The sequence below is a fragment of the Hemitrygon akajei genome, chromosome 14 (genome assembly GCF_048418815.1).
Source record: "Hemitrygon akajei chromosome 14, sHemAka1.3, whole genome shotgun sequence".
Taxonomy (NCBI): domain Eukaryota; kingdom Metazoa; phylum Chordata; class Chondrichthyes; order Myliobatiformes; family Dasyatidae; genus Hemitrygon; species Hemitrygon akajei.
Genome location: NC_133137.1, coordinates 95,932,476 through 95,949,331, shown reverse-complemented (window position 1 = coordinate 95,949,331; position 16,856 = coordinate 95,932,476). Strand labels below are relative to the sequence as shown.

At 40.1% G+C, this 16,856-nt stretch overlaps 1 protein-coding gene across 9 annotated transcripts in view; it reads right to left on the bottom strand.

Moving 5' to 3' along the window:
- The window catches only part of ccdc136b (coiled-coil domain containing 136b), a 126,400-nt gene that overhangs the window by 5,302 nt on the left and 104,242 nt on the right, over positions 1–16,856 (bottom strand). For 6 of the 9 annotated variants that reach the window (XM_073066703.1, XM_073066701.1, XM_073066700.1 and 3 more), the window contains 3 exons: positions 13,926–14,364; positions 11,881–12,015; positions 7–115 (listed from right to left, as the gene is read on the bottom strand). In XM_073066703.1, coding sequence (XP_072922804.1) covers positions 11–115; positions 11,881–12,015; positions 13,926–14,364 — 679 coding nt within the window. In that variant the 3' untranslated portion in view covers positions 7–10. Of the gene's footprint in view, positions 1–6; positions 116–10,935; positions 11,617–11,880; positions 12,016–13,925; positions 14,365–16,856 lie in introns of those variants that run through there. The other 3 variants (XM_073066704.1, XM_073066705.1, XM_073066706.1) reach the window with 3 other exon arrangements.

Below are 16,856 nucleotides of genomic sequence, written 5' to 3'. Positions count from 1 at the left end.
CAGTACCTGGTCAATGCCGGGAGGTCTCAGCCCACCAGCACCACAGCATAGCCATCAGTACAACCAGTCCTATCACAGGCAAGGAGAGCACAGGGGGGTCAGGAAAAGTGGCATTCTGAGGCAGAGAGACAGGCAGAACAAAGACGACAGAAAGAAAGCAAAACAGAGATGGAGGCACAGGAAGAACCAGCGACAGACACCAACAAGAGCAAGAATCAAACGGGCATACCAAAGGTGCAGAAAACATCCACAATGCACAATAGAAATCAGCAAGAGCGCACACACAGATATAGATGTGCAAGCAAAAGCACACACACACACATATAAGGAGACAAACAATAAAATACAGAGATATAAAGTCAGGCACCCAGAAATACATTTACACAAGGCAAAGCAAAGGCATACACAAATGCAGATGCACATGCAAATATACATATCAACATCCCAATGTACGCATACAAAGGCAGGTACACAAACGGACAGAAGCATCATAACAAGAAAGCAGGGAGAAGTGCACATGCACACAGACACACAGAGAGCGCCAGATGCATATGCACAAAGGCGCGCACAAATAGATACACAAATGTACATACATACGTATGAAAGGAAACCATAGGCATATGGAGAGACAAAAACAAGTATGATGTCAAGGTGACAGTCAGAGAAGAAATGGATGGGGAAGGAGAGGGACAGGGAGGAAACCAAACAAATACAGTGAACATGAAAATGTAATTGTGACATCAAAAGATTAAAGCAGGTAGGAGCAAATAAACAGAGGGAGTCAGAACATAGAAAGATGGAGATATCAGAAAAGGAGACATTTGTGAATATTCATGAACAAGATTTGAAGGTGAAAGGAAACAGAAGTAAAATAAAGGCAGCCAAATCAGATAAAAGGGATGGAAAGGAGAACAGTAATTACAAAAAATAATGCAAATGAGAAAAGGGAAGTTATAGTGAAGGAGAAAAGATGGGAAGTGAGAAGGAAAAGGGATCACAGTGAGTAAAGGTAAATAGAGTAAGAGACAATCAGGGAAAGGGAAAGAACAGGGAAAGAGCATTATTAACACTTCAAATATTGAAGCATGCTGAGATTTAACAGACATTTCATACCAGCAAAGACAAGCAGACATAATTCAGTAAAGGCAACAACAGAATTCTTCAACACTAATATCACAGGTTATCATTTTAAACAGATCAACTCATAGATGAAGAAGAGCACTTACAGCATCCCTCTAAAGCAAGCTGTCATGCTGCCCATCGCAGTTTCTAAATGGACCTCAAGTTATTTCAGAAACTTTGGCCAATATTTCCTACCCACAAGTGTGTGTGTGTGTGTGTGTGGGAATAGTCCAAGTAGATTAGTTCATGCCTCTTACTCAACCATCACTTCATGTTAGATTTAAGTTAACCTTTTCTATTACACCCATTCAGTTTTTTTATAACCTCTAGATCGGGGGTTCCCAGTCACTTTTATGCCATGGACCCTACCATTAACCATAGGGTCCATAGACCAGGTTGGGAACCCCTGCTCTAGATCGATCTCCCTCATTTAGTTCCTTAAATCAACAACCCCCACACCCACCTCTGTGTCCTCCTCAGTCATTCCTTTATTTCCTATTCTTTCCTTTCTTCGTATTTTATACTTCTCTATTTTGGCTTTACTGTACCTTTTCAAAAGCTTCTATCATTCATGATCTCTTGCTCCATAATGGTCCTTTATACCCTCGATAAGGATTATCCTCATACTCCTCTATAGAAGTACCACATTTGCAAATACTGTTCTATAGGGTCCCTATTCCTTTATTTCCCGCTAGAGGAATCCCTCATGCACACTTACATAAATATTCTCCAACATCAGACCTTAAGGTCTTCTCTTATTCCCAGTGGACTATTACTTTCCCAATTAACCAAGTTGAACTTCTCTGCCAATTCAGTCTATCCTTTTAATGAGCAACTTTTTAATAGTCTCTGCCACACAGACTCTCACATTTCTTATTTTACCATCTCTCATAGCTGTTTTTATTAAGGACTCCACCCTTTTCCCACAGGCCCTTATACAATCCAGGAAGGGTCTTTCAGACTCCCTGGATCTGGCCAAGTAAAAACGGGCCTGGGAGACAACTGACAGCCAACTCCAGATTTGGAATGGAGCATTAATTGTTGTTTTAATACCAATTTGCTAGTCATTTTTCACGGACACATTACTGACCAGATAACCATCTATGAGGTGGAGTTGACAATCTACATTAATCCTTTAAGGACTTGTATTAAAAAGTATCCAAAGCCAAGTTTTGCCAAACTCTAAATTAGTTTTGAAGATGGTTCTAGGAAGATTACATCTGTAGACAAGCCAGACAGTTACAACAAATGAAACACTTTAGAAGCAGTTTTGTCAAAGGCAACGAGTCAATTAAGTATAAAATTTGGAAGATATAGAAAGATTAATAATTTCATCCAACAGAAATTAAACTTTGGTAATAAAAATTACAGTAACTGCTGGTATAGTCAGCAGATCAAGCAGCATCTATGGAGAAAGAAACATATTAGATCAATAACTTTTCAACAAAACTAGAAAAGGACTGAAATTAACCATGCTTAAGTTGCAGAGAAAAGGGACAGGTGAACAGAAAAAAGGGAATGTCTATGATAGGATGGATAAGGAGAGGTTGGTTGGTGGCAATGGCGGTTGGGTCAGGTTAGTGAGGGTTTGTTAATCACAGCTGATCATTCCGGATGAGATCTAAGTAGATAGAGATGAATGAAAATAGACAATGAACAAAAGAACTACAGAACTGTGACATACAAAGTATTGCAGCTTCTGGAAATCTGAAATAAAAGAAAATGCTGAAAATACTCAGCAGATCAGGCAGCATCTGTAGAAAGAGAAAAAACATTATAGGCTGATGATCTTTCACCAGATGCAAAAATACAACTGCAGATGCTGTGGATCAAAGAATACGTACACAACGCTGGAAGAACTCAGCAGGTCAGGCAGCATCCGTGAGAAAAGAGTAGCCAACGTTTCGGGCCGAGACCCTTCATCAGGAAGGGTCCTGATGAAGGGTCTCAGCCCAAAACGTTGGCTACTCTTTTCTCACAGATGCTGCCTGACCTGCTGAGTTCTTACAGCATTGTGTACGTAATCTTTCACCAGAACTGGCTACTTCTGACATCCACTCTTCAAGAAGGGAGAGAGGTAGAAGAAAGAAAATTATAAGCCAGTTAGTCTGACCTCGGTGGTTGGGAAGATGTTGGAGTCAGTTACTAAGGATGAGGTCTCAGGGTATTTGGAGGCACATGATAAAATAGACTGTAGTCAGCATGGTTTCCTCAAGGGAAAATCTTGCCTGACAAATCTGTTGGAATACTTTGAAAAGTAACAAGCAGGATAGTCAATGGAGAATCAGCTGATGTTGTGTACTTGGATTTTCAGAAAACCTTTAACAAGGTGCCGCACATGAGGCTGCTTAACAAACTACGAGTCCATGGTATTACAGGAAAAATTCTAGCATGGATAAAGCAGTGGCTGTATGGCTGGAGGCAAGAAATGGGAATAAAGGGAGCTTTTTCTGGTTGGCTGTTGGTGACTAGTGGTGTTTCACAGCAGTCTGTGTTGGGACTGATTCTTTTTACATTATATGTTAATGATTTGGATGATGGAATTGATGACTTTGTTGCAAAGTTTGCAGATGATATGAAGATAGATGAAGGGGCAGGTAGTTTTGAGGAAATTGAGAGGCTACAGAAGGACTTAGACATTAGGTGAATGGGCAAAGAAGTGGCAGATGGAATACAGTGTTGAGAAGAGTATGGTCATGCACTTTGGTAGAAGAAATGAAAGGGTTGACTATTTCCTAAATGGAGAGAAAATACAAAAACTTGAGGTGCAAAGGGATTTAGTAGTCGTAGTGCAGGATTCCCAAAAGGTTAATTTGCAGTTTGAGAGTCAGTGATGAGGAAGGCAAATGCGATGTAGCATTCATCTCAAGAGGACTAGAATACAAAAACAAGGATGTAATGTTGAGACTTTATAAAGCCCTGGTGAGGCCTCACAGATTATTGTGAGCTGTTTGGGCCACTTATCTTAGAAAGGATGTGCTGTAACTGGAGAGGGTTCAAAGGAGGTTCATGAAAATGATTGGAGGATTAACTGACTTATCATATGAAAAATGTCTGATGGCTCTGAGCCTGTATTCACTTGAATTCAGAAGAATGAGGGTCACCTAATTGAAACTATCGAATGGTGAAAGGCCTTGATTGAGTGGATGTGGAGAGGATATTTCCTATGGTAGGAGTGTCTAAGACCAGAATACACAGACTCAGAATAGAGGGGTGTACTTTTTGAACAGAGATGAAGAGGAATTTCTTTAGGTTGAGTAGCGAATCTGTAGAATTCATTGCCACTGGCAGTTGTGGAGGCCAAGACTTTATGTATTTTTAAGGCAGAGGTTGATAGATTCTTGAATGGTCAGGGCATGAAGGGGTACAGGTAGAAGGCAGGAGATTGAGGCTGAGAGGGAAAATGGATCAGCCATGATGAAATGGTGGAGCAGACTCAATGGGTCAAATGGCCCAAATTTGCTCCTATATCTTATGGTCTTATAAACTATAAAAGGGTAATAGTCCAAAATTGATTATTTGAGTGTGATGCCCTGAAGACCACAATATGCTTCATTGGAAGTTTATATGCAGTACTTCAAGCTTTCATCAAAGAGGTGGAAGAGGCTAATGCCAAAGTGGGAATGAGATGGAAAATGAAAGTGAAGGCCAACTGGGTCACTGTATGGAGTGAATAGAAATGTTCTGCAAAACTGACATTTGACCTCCCAAATGCAACTGTAATCCCAACAGTAAGTGCAATGCCTTACAGTTGCCCAGATTAAATTTCATCTGCCAGTTCTCTGCCTATATCTGTAATTGATCCTGCTTTGATAGTCCTTTACACTGTCCACAACTCCACCAGTCTTGGTGCCATTGCTAAAATTACTATATATTTTGATCCAAATCATTGATATATATCACAAGCAACAGAGGTTCTACAATTAATTCTTGTGGATTATCACCTGTTCAATCTCCTACCACCTGGCAGGAGATACAGGAAGGTCTCTGCACAAACAATCAAACTGAGAAACAGCTTTTTTTCCCCCAGGACTGTCATGCAACTGAACAATGCCTTACTTTAGAGTTGTTTGTTTTTAATTCAGTTATAACTTAAATGTTTCTCTAAATAACTCAGAAGTTATTTTATATTTAGTCATTTTGTTTTACTAACTGAATGGCCAGTATGCTATATTGCACTGAATGAAGGAACACTGGAATCTCCTTGTCCTCAGCGATGACAATAAAGCTCTAACTAACTAATTTACTGGTCACAGACCTCCAGCCAGAGTAGCAGTCTTGCACTCCTGTCTTCTATGGGCAAGCCAGTTCTGAATACCATGCGTCTTTATCTTCTGAATCAAACTACCATGAGGGACCATATTGAATGCTTTACGAAAGCCTATATAGATAACTTCCAATGCCTTACCATCATCATGCTCCTTTGTCACCTCCTCAAAAACTTCAATCCTTCATAAGGTATGAACTGCCTACACAAAGCCAAGCTGACTGCCCCGAAGCTGGTCGTGCCTTTCCAAATGTGCATAAATGCTGTCCCTCAGGATTCTCTCATATAGGTTCCATAACTCTTAAGTGAGACTCACTGGACTAATAATCATCCTTATTTCATTGCTTGAACAAAGGCATAACGTTTTCCACTCTCTAGTCCTCTGGGACTTCTCCTCTTGCCAGTGAGGACATAAAGATCTTTAGCAAAGCTCCAGTAATCCCCTCACTAGCTTCTTTCAATATTCTGGGATATATGCCATCAGGACCTGGAATACTCATTTAGTACCTCAGCAACTTGCTATGACTCCAAGTACAAATTCCCTCCATTACCCTTGAGTGGACCTAAACTCTTTTTAGTTATCCTCCTTTTCTTACTATAAAATGTTTTTGGATTCTCACCAAGGACACTTCATGGCCCCTTTTGGTCTTTCTAAGCACCTGTTTGAACACTTTCCTGCTATCTTTAGCAGGACCCAGTCTGATTAGGTTTACGTATGCTTTTATTTTGTCCTGATTAAATTTAGGATCTCTCATGTCATCCAAGGTTCCATTATTTTGAACTTAATCCTTACAAGAACATGCCTATCCTGAACTCTCATCATCTGGTCTTTAAACATCTCCCACGTATCAGACATGGACTTGTCCAACAGCAGTGCTCCTAAATGCCACTTAGTTTTTGTCTTGCCATCCCCCAATTTAGTACCTTCCCACAAGACCCAATGTTATCTTTACTCATAACTATTTTAAAACATAATGAGTTATGCTCACTATTTCCAAAAGGTGTTCCCCACTACCAGGTCTATCATCAGGCCTAGGTTACTTCCCAAAACTAGGTCCAGTAAGTTGTCTCCACTGCCTGAACTCTCCACAAGTAGTTTGAATGCACTGAATCCTCTTGAATGCACTGAAGAAATTCTGCCCCATCTAAGCATCGTGATCAAGTAAGTTCCAATTGATAGTGGGGAAGTTAAAATCCCCCACTATGAGAACCCCATTGTTCCTGTAGTTTTCCATAATCTGTTTACATATTCCATAACCTGTCTTGTTAAAGTATTCAGCCCCGAACCCTTTGTTCACATTACAACCAGGAATTTGGTCAATTTAACTAAGATTTTTTTATTTGTGAATCACAAGCTCCTTTTTCCCTCAAAGCCAGGACTTCTTCCTCGCAACTCTTCCATAAATACCCTTTTTATGCAAGGCCTTAGAGATTATGGAGCCATGAACTTCATCTCCGTTTGCAGTCACTATCTTTTGCAGCTCACTCAGTGAGTGTTGGCCTCTCTCAGAAGTGCCATTCTTCTCTATGACAAAGATTAAAGGATGGCCTGACCTAGGTGCAGTGTGGCTGTGGTTTCATATGTTTTCCACTTTTTCCCAATGGACTGCTCTGAGCTCAAAGGTATGTTCAGTGCTTTGAGATGGTCTTGTACCCTTCCCCAGATTTGTGCTTCTCTATTATCATTTCCCTGACTTGTCTCCAATGCTTTTCTGTCTCCATTTTGGTTTGGTCTGCTGGAAATCTACCATACTGTTGGACCTTACAGAGAGTGAGGGTATTTATTCAGGTGATCCTCCAATTTTTGACATCAACAAATTGGGTGAGTTAGTTAAGTACTACACTTAGTTAGTTAACTACTACACTGTAGTACTACTACACTTGAGGAAAGTTAGCATAGTAATTACAAAGGGGATGAATACTTTTTCAGTCTCACAATTCTGGTTTTTAATTTTTAGTAAATTGCTGACAGGTTTTGGAATTTTTCTTTTGATTTGACATGTTACACAATGTTTTGTAGATTAGCTCAAAAATCCTACTTCAATATATTTTAAATTTAGAAAATGAGAGTAAAATGTGTAAATATATGTGGGGGCTGAATACTTCTTCAAAGCACTGTATCTGTTCCTCCACATCTCAGTGGCTACTGTAGGGCCATTAGCACAATTCTGTCAGCATAATTGCATGTTCCTTGTTTTGGAGTTCCATCTAAATTGTCTCTTTGAATGAGCCCTGCAACACGTCCTCTCTGATTACAGCTGTGACACTCTCTCTTATCAGTAATGCAATCTTTCCACCTCTTTTACCTTCCTGTCTATCACATGCTAAACAAGAAAACCCAGGAATGTTAAGCTGTCAGGCCTGTCTCTGCCAGCCTTGTAAATTGTGCCACAACTACTGGATAATAGCCCAAATTTCTGAATTGAGGGATAGAGTAAAATGCATAAAGATCATATTACATGAAGCATTCATTACAAAAGCATATGATTAATGAAAAGTAACTATAGAATAACACTGGAATTCCTTGAGAAGTAAAGTATCTCAAAGAAAGATATAACACTTCATCAGTATTGGCCTTCCAACATAGCGAATTAAGTTGCTTGCATTATCGTTAAATAGCTGAACACTGAAAATAGGAACACAAATGGTAAAAACAGATTTGTTAACCACACTACACTGCTTTTACTGACCTTGTAATCAGAACAAATTATTTAACACCAAGATTGTAATCTGCTATAATTTAAATTCTGCTTATTTATAATTTTTGACTGAATACCTATTGTAATCCTGTCAGTCATACAACCACCTTTGTGTGCTCATGACTAGTTATCTCATCGACTCTCCAATTAATCAGAACAAAAACCTAAAATGCGAAAGGCTCTACTTGCAGCCCCGTCACAAAGGCTGGTCTCTTCCTGATTTTACCCTCTTCCAATCTGGTCCAAACCTTACAATATCTAGATTTCTCACTGAAATAGTGCTTAATTTCAAACTCCATATCCATCCCATCACTTAGACTGCCTACACACACAAAATGCTGGTGGAACGCAGCAGGCCAGGCAGCATCTATAGGAAGAAGTACAGTCAACGTTTCGGGCCGAGACCCTTCGTCACGCTGCGTTCCACCAGCATTTTGTGTGTATTGTTTGAATTTCTAGTATCTGCAGATTTCCTCTTGTTTGCGTTTTTAAACTTAGACTGCCTAGTTCACCATACTTAAGAGTTAATTTTAACTCCTTAAATACTTAATGTCTTTTCTTACCCCGCCTCTGTGCATTTCAATTTCCTGACCCCTTGTGCATGAGACTCGACCTCTTCTCAAGTCATTTTGTTCCTACACTCCAGAATTCTACCAATTCTCCAAAAGCCTCATTTTTCACTTTTAAATTTTCCACTCCTGTATTTTCTACCCCAATAATGTTATCTGTGATTCCTTGTCCTCCTCAATTCCCTGATTATTAATTGGCCTCTTCAATGAAAGAAATGTAGAGGCACAAGGTCTTGCTGCCTTTATAGGATCTTACTGTTCAGTAGAGACGATTCTGCCAGTCAGGCTGTGTCACCTCTGGAAACAATCTCATAGAATCAAACAGAACAACCACAGACCCTTTCAGCCCACCCCACCCATGCTGTCCTTGATGCCAATCAATGCTAACTCAATTTGCCTATACTATGCTATCCAACTTCGTCACTGCTTTCAGTGAGCTATAGATTTACACTCAAGGTCCCCTGTACATCAATACTACTAAGATTCCTGATATTTACTCAGTATGCCCTACCAGAATTTGACTTACCAAAGTGAATTACTTCCGAAGATCAAGTTCCATCTGTCAACATCCTATCCCAGTTTCCAATTGTATTCTCAGGCAACCTTCTTAGAACACAGAACAGTACAGCATAGTAAAGGCCCATCGACCCACAATGTTGCAACAACCTCTACACACCTACTCCATGAACAATGCTCTTATAATGATTAATTATCAACTCTTTGCCTCCTACACAACCCATAACCCTCCATTTTGCTTAAATCCATGTGCGTATCTAAGAGTCTTATAAATGTCGCAGTTTTATTAGCCTCTACCACCACCTTGGCAATGTATTCCACGCACTAACCATTCTGTGTAAAAATATCTACCACAGATATCTCCCCTGCAATAATACCTCAAATGGATGTCCTCTAATATTGGCCATTGCTGACCTGAGCAAAAGGTGCTGGCTGTACAACCTATGCATACCTCTCATAATCTTACACACCTCTAGTAAGTTACCTCTTCACTCTACAGTGACACACCCTGGCTTGCTCAACCTTTCCCCATAAGACATGCTCTCTAATCCTGGTAAACCTCCCCTTCACCCTCTCCAAAGTCTGCACGTCTTTCCTAGTTTTATAAGCTTTAGTACAACACCTCCAATCTTTATGTCATCTGCACATTTACTAATCAACCCTTCCACTTCCTCATCCAAGTCACTTATAAAAATCACAGAGAGCAGGCATCCCAGAACAGATCCCTGCAGAACCACGAGTCACCGATGTCCAGGCAGTGTGAACTCCTATTACCACCCTCTGCTTTCTGTGGGCAAGCCAATTGCAAATCCATGCAAGTTTCCACAGATCCCAAGCCTCATGACTTTCTGGATTCTTCTCTCCAATCATCTCTTTTTTTTCACACAGATTTTCCTTTTCAGGCATTTATGCAATTCATTTGCGAAAGTTAGCATTAAATCTGTTCCCACCATCCTTTCAGAGAGTCCAGAAAAAAAAATGCTACAAATAAAAGTCCTCAATTCTCCTCTGGATCTTTGGCAATAATCTTAAACCTATATCCCCTGGTCAACTAGCATCAGTGCTTAACTTCAAAAGAGTTCATTGAAGTGTTATACTGTGGCACTTAATACACCCCAACATTTGAGTTCTCTCGTGATGCCTTGGCAAATTAACAATTAAAGAATTTTTTTTTAATGTTAAACAGTGCTCTTGGGTTGTGATATTTGTTTCAGAGGTGACCTTATTAACCTCAAAGACCAAAGGCAGAATGCCCTATGTTCTATTTTTACAACAGAAAGGCAGGGAATATTTTCCTGGTACTTGGTCTATTAGGGATTAACTACTGGGATTCTGGATATACACATTTAATGTTTTATAATATACATCCACCTTTCTTCTGTTGTAATCTTCCATAAATAACCTAACCAATACTGTATTTTGTGGAACATCCCTGCCTACTGGATCTAGGCCACAAACTTACTAAGTCTCAAAATACCTGTTCAAAATTCCACACTTCCACTGAATGCACTTAACCAACTATGATCTTGAGAAAGGAATTTATATCACAATTTCTTCCTACCTCAAGTTGAAGATCTGACTCTGGGCAGAAAATTTTATTACTCCCACAGAAATCCCCAGCTCAGGGCTTGATCAAATGTCACACAGAAATCTGCCAGGATTTAGAGGCATGATGGAAAAATGTTCAGGATACTTTTCCTCTATGGAAAAGTTGGTACTTCACATAGATTGTCAAATACTTGATAAAGACCTTGCATTTTGATACAGAAATATCAGAGAGGATAAGTGGCAGAGTAGAATTCCTCCAATACTTTAATTCCATGTGAATCAGTGAACCATTGTCTTAACTCCAGAGAGAAGCAATCAGCAGCTCATACATCAAACACACACACAGAAAAATGATAATGTGGAGAAGAGAGTGCTGCAGACCAATGAGAGGCCATCAACTTGTAACATTAACTCTGCCTCTTTCTCCATGGATGCTGTCTGATTTGTTGTGTATTTCCAGATGTCCAACACCACCTGTACTTTTGAATCTGTAGACCATTATTATTACTTGTTGTGATCATAGGATTCTTATTAGGTAGAATTAAGTTCTACTACTTCTGCTATCAAAACACTATCTGCCTATTCTTCTTACATTCCTATAAGTAAACTGAGGTCCTATCTAGAATATTCAACAGTCACTTGATTAAAATTAAAGCTCTTAATTTTTCACAAAAGAATGAGAGAAATTTTGATCCATCTTCATCCTAAGTTAACATGCTGCAGACACTGTGGCAAATTACTCCAATCAGCAAAAACTGTAAGTACTCTTAGTGGAACACTTGTTAACATGTGGGAGAATTCCTTCAATAAATGAATGATCTATTCACATGGAAACATTGCTTACATCCAGTCCAATGGTGACTAGCAGGGCAGTGTTCTCTTCCAGCTGGTGTCACTAATTCAGTAGGAAATAACACAGTTTATTAATTGTCCTGTGGTGTATTAAACAGTGCATGCTGCCCTCCTGATGAGGACCAGGCCTCTTCGTTCAGCTTCATATATCTGCTAACTGGAGATGAATGAAATGTGGCCATTTTAATGGACGTTGACTGAGAGGATGGCAAAGGTGTGAAGGTTAATGATATTGCTGTTGTGTTCCTGTTTTGTAAGCTTCTGTCCCCCAGCTACAGCCTCAGTGCTTTAACTCTCACCAACTTACCTGACAAGGCGCCCCTTTCAATTTGTGGATTTCTTCCTTGAACTGCCTGAGCTGTGACTCCAGCTGGCTGCGCTCCTGTTGACTGCTCCTGTATCTCTCCTCTAGCGCTCTTAGCTCAGTGATTAATCCTTCACACTGGGCACACAACAGAAAGAGTCTCCTGTTAGCGACGCACAGTTGTTGACACACTATCAGACTTGTGTGAGAGGTACTGGGTTCTGCATAAGACAACAGAGAAACCCATCTTTGTACAAATGTACTGGAAAGGTCTGACTGGAAATGATCTGCAGGGAGCTCTGAACCTTCCCACCTGACCTGTGGGCTTTAGCCCAGCTTTGAGATTTTCCCTTAGGGTTATAAACCTCCAGTAGAGTGGAGAGAACGTGGGAGAGAGGAGGGGGGCTTGTTTTGCTGTGTTCCATTTTGTTAAGTTCTGTGTTGTTCTGCGACATTGTGAGCAGACTATCTTGGTGCCAGAATGTGTGGTTACACTTGGCTGCACATCCTTAGGTGTGATGGTTGTCATGCAAACTAAGCATTTCACTCTATGTTTCAATATTCATCTGATAAGTAAATGAATCTGAATCTGAAAAAGCTTCAAATATCTTTCTAAATGTGTCGGGAACTATGAAGAACATAACCGACCAAAGGTATGTATCGTATAGAGTGAAGTAATGACTTCCTGATAACCCAATAATCTATCACAAGGACCATTTATACACCCCATAGATTCTCTGCACTGACTAGTTCCACCCACGGCTCTCATGAAAAGGAACCGCGGGCATATTTGGTAAAGGTAATGGCAGAGGTCAAAGATGAAGAGCTGACCTTGGTCTTTCCAATATATAATTGGAAGAAACACTAGTTCTTCAAAGGATGAATATTAAAGAGAGCCTGACAACACAGAGACGTGAAGATGTAAAAATGAAAAAAAAAGGTGAAAACCAACCCCATGTTTGCAGATGTGGATGGAGAGCTCTCCATGGTTACCAAAATAAATGGGGTGCAGGAACCTTAGACTGTAAATATTTTGTGGTGGATAAATTGACCTGAGGTTATCACATTTTTCAAGCGGATCTTAAGAAATGACAAAGCTTGATGTGCTCAATGACTAAGTCAGCGATGGATCAACCAAGTTCAAGTTTGCAGACATAAATGCTCTGCATGACTGATACAAACTGAGAGATTGTTAAAGGAGGTGGAAGACTGGAATGGTACAGGATCCAAAGTTATGACCAAAGATTACTGATGAGTGGAACAGGAGGAAAGCAAAAGGGGGAGAGCAAAGTTAAGGAGTGGTTACAAATAGGGACTTATATGATGAAAATAGAAACAACGAAAATAAATTATTCAAAATTAATGAAGAAAGACTGAATGATACCTTGGTGAAAATTCAGCTGAGACTGATAGATGAATGAGAACCAAAAGGACCTTAAAGGAGGCAAGGAAGATGCAAAGCTAAAAGGAGAAACTGACAAAGAATTAGGGGAAGAAATAAAAGTGTGTGTGTATATGAGACGAGTTTATAAGTGCCACACACCTTTACCACAGGGATTTCACTAGGATTAGTAATAGAAAGTTGAGCAGATGTGAAGGCTTCCATAAAGGAATATCATTCAGAAAGAGTACTAATACAGTTGTAGGATCTATCATGTCACACAAGTAAACTTAAGGTTCTGGCAAAGACAAGGGGCTCAGATGTAGAGGTCACATTAGTGAGATAGGTTTCATTGAGTGTGGTGGTGGAAAGGTCAGTGAGAAAGGAGGATAAAGGAGGATATTGTAAGGCAGTTAAGGGTTTGCTGATTACAATGTAGGAACGGTGCTTCAACAGATGTGTCCAAAACTTCCAAGTGACCAGTACACTCAGAATTTTGGTTTCTGGCTCACGTGCCTCCTTTATAGTGATTTAATATCTAAATTCTACTGCACTCCACTTATTTCAAAGATAAAAGTGTGACTTAAAGTCCACAGGATATTTTGCTGTGTGCATATGCTTCGAAATAATGATTAACTCTTGCTTCTGAGTCCTGTGTTGCTGTTACCTCATGCTGTACTATCACAGCTTTCTCTTCTGCCTGCAGCAGTCGATGTTTCAAATCCAATTCATCAAACTGTCCTCTCTCTTCTGGCCTCTTCAGGGCTCTAGGATCAAGCTCAAGATTTTCTGTCTTCTGGGTTGACATCACACCATCTCCCTTGTTTCCATCCTCAGGCCCGCCAAATAAGCACCCATCTTCATGCCGTTCACTTGCAAACGCCCGGCCACTAGCAGCTATCTTATCAGAAGATTTCTCCTGGCATTTCCATTGTTGTTCCTTCTGAGATAGTTTTGGTTCTTCCTGACACTTTATTCCTGCTTTTTTTAGTTCTTTGTCATTTGGTTTTCTGGGTAGGCATTCAGATAATACTTTGGCCTCTGTACCTTGCTGCTGTCGATAGCTTTCAGACCCTACAGAGTCCACTTTAAGTCCTTCGACCGATCTAAAAAGCAAACAGGAAAGGTGTGCTTGTCATTGGCTCTTTGAAAACACACAAGTTTTTTAATGATCAGTTTTCTAAATTGACTATGAAGCAATAGTTAATTAGACATTAAAGCCCTCGTGGAACTGTCTCATCAGAGGCTCCGGCCTAGGTATACTACAGATTGGAGACAGAGTAAATACATTGTCCCATCAAACACAGGGTTAAAAACACAGCCAAACTCCCTTAATATTTACATTTCCAGGATAGATCCAGGACGGATTACATAAAGAATTAAGTTCCCTCTATGTCATTCCTTCAAGCACTCAAAGTGGATGTGCAGCACTCAGTAAATACAGAGTAAATTTCCCTCTACTCTGTCCCATCAAGCAGACTAAGCCAGATAAAATGAAGTGTAAAAATACCACTACACTATCCCTTCAAATATTCTGAGTGCAATCGGATACAGGGTAAAGCTCCCCCTACAGTGTCCCATTAAGCACTCCCAGTACAGATACAGAACAAGTCACACAGAGTAAATGCACCTCTACATAAGCCCAGCAAACATTTCTAAAGTTAGAAACAGAGTAAAGCATTCTGTAAACAGTGAGTGTATGAGTGACTCTGAGTAACTTGCATGTGTATGAGAGATTGCAAGAGTATAACTGCACAATTCAGATTCATATTCCCTGCTGTTGGCTACGGCAGCTGTAAATTGATTCCAGCATGATAACCAAAATGTGCAAAGCATATTTGTAGCATACACTGCACCACAACACAGATTAGTACAGACAATAGTGCTTATGGCATTACTGCCCAACAGCAGTAAACTGTGTCAGCAGATGACAATAGCAATCAGTATGCAACACTGATTTGACACCAGTTTCACTACTGGAGTTCAATGCTCCATGTCTCTTAAATGTGTATAGCTGAGCAAGTGTTCAGCAGGAGGAAGGAACCTCCTCCAGCACTAATTGAAGGAATCAACAACTTGCAGGCTTACAATTGACTAATGTCTACTGGTTGCTATAATTCACAAGGTTTGGTAAAGGCTACAGAGAGTGGTTTGCCAGTTGCTGAAGACTAATCCCTAATGTTAAAGCTTCTGTACAAATCATTGCTCTCAGCCACAAGTGTGTTGATGGTTATTCTCCTTAGAGCACAATGTACTGGAGATGATGAGCAGAGGATACTCAGTGCACAAAAAGAGGGAGGAACAGAAGGAAAAGTGGGGGGTTAGGGCTCTTAGCAAGAGACTATGTTCATCTGGAGTTTTTTCCAATCTGAATTATAGTGAGGAACAATCAGTAAGGACGTCTTTGTTGAAACATGTCTAGCTCCGATAACAACCATAATCTCAAGAGTCTCATGAGGACTGCTTTTCCACTGGCTGTCAAGGTGATTGTGGCCATGAACTTCTATGTTTTGGGCTGCTTCCAGGCTGGAGCTGGAGATATTTGTAACATCTTGAAATGTGATCCATAATTTTCCAGCCGGACTGAGTATATTTCATTCTACCTCTCTGGAAGTCACGACCCGAATGACATTATGAAGATTACATATTTCCCCATGGTATAAGTTGCATATCAGTTTACAGATATCAATGACAAGTTAGAGTATTACACACCCTCAGTATCTACAGTGTGGTGTGGCCATACATTCTGCATAATACTGGTCAATGCTCAATATCTATGGAGCCTTCAAACTGGAGCAGTCCAAATGACAATGACTTTGAGCCACAATGATAAAACCAAAAGATGATTTCTAGAGATTAACACTATATGCTGAAGAAATGGCCATCGTATATATATAACCATATAACAATTACAGCACAGAAACAGGCCATCTTGGCCCTTCTAGTCAGTGCCAAACGCTTACTCTCACCTAGTCCTACCGACCTGCACTCAGCCCATAAACCTCCAATCCTTTCCTGTCCATATACCTATCCAATTTTCTTTTAAATGACAATATCAAACCTGCCTCTACCACTTCTACTGGAAGCTCGATCCACATAGCTACCACTCTCTGAGTAAAGAAGTTCCCCCTTGTGTTACCCCTAAACTTTTGCCCCCTAACTCTCAACTCATGTCCTCTTGTTTGAATCTCCCCTACTCTCAATGGAAAAAGCCTATCCACGTCAACCCTATCTATCCCCCTCATAATTTTAAATACCTCTATCATGTCCCCCCTCAACCTTCTACGCTCCAAAGAATAAAGACCTATCTTGTTCAACCTTTCTCTGTAACTTAGGTGCTGAAACCCAGGTAACATTCTAGTAAATCTCCTCTGTACTCTCTCTATTTTGTTGACATCTTTTTTATAATTCGGTGACCAGAACTGTACACAATACTCCAAATTTGCCTCACCAATACCTTGTACAATTTTAACATTACATCCCAACTCCTATACTCAATGCTCTGATTTATAAAGGCCAGCATACCAAAAGTTTTCTTCACCACCCTATCCACATGAGATTCCACCTTCAGGGAACTATGTACCATTATTCCTAGATC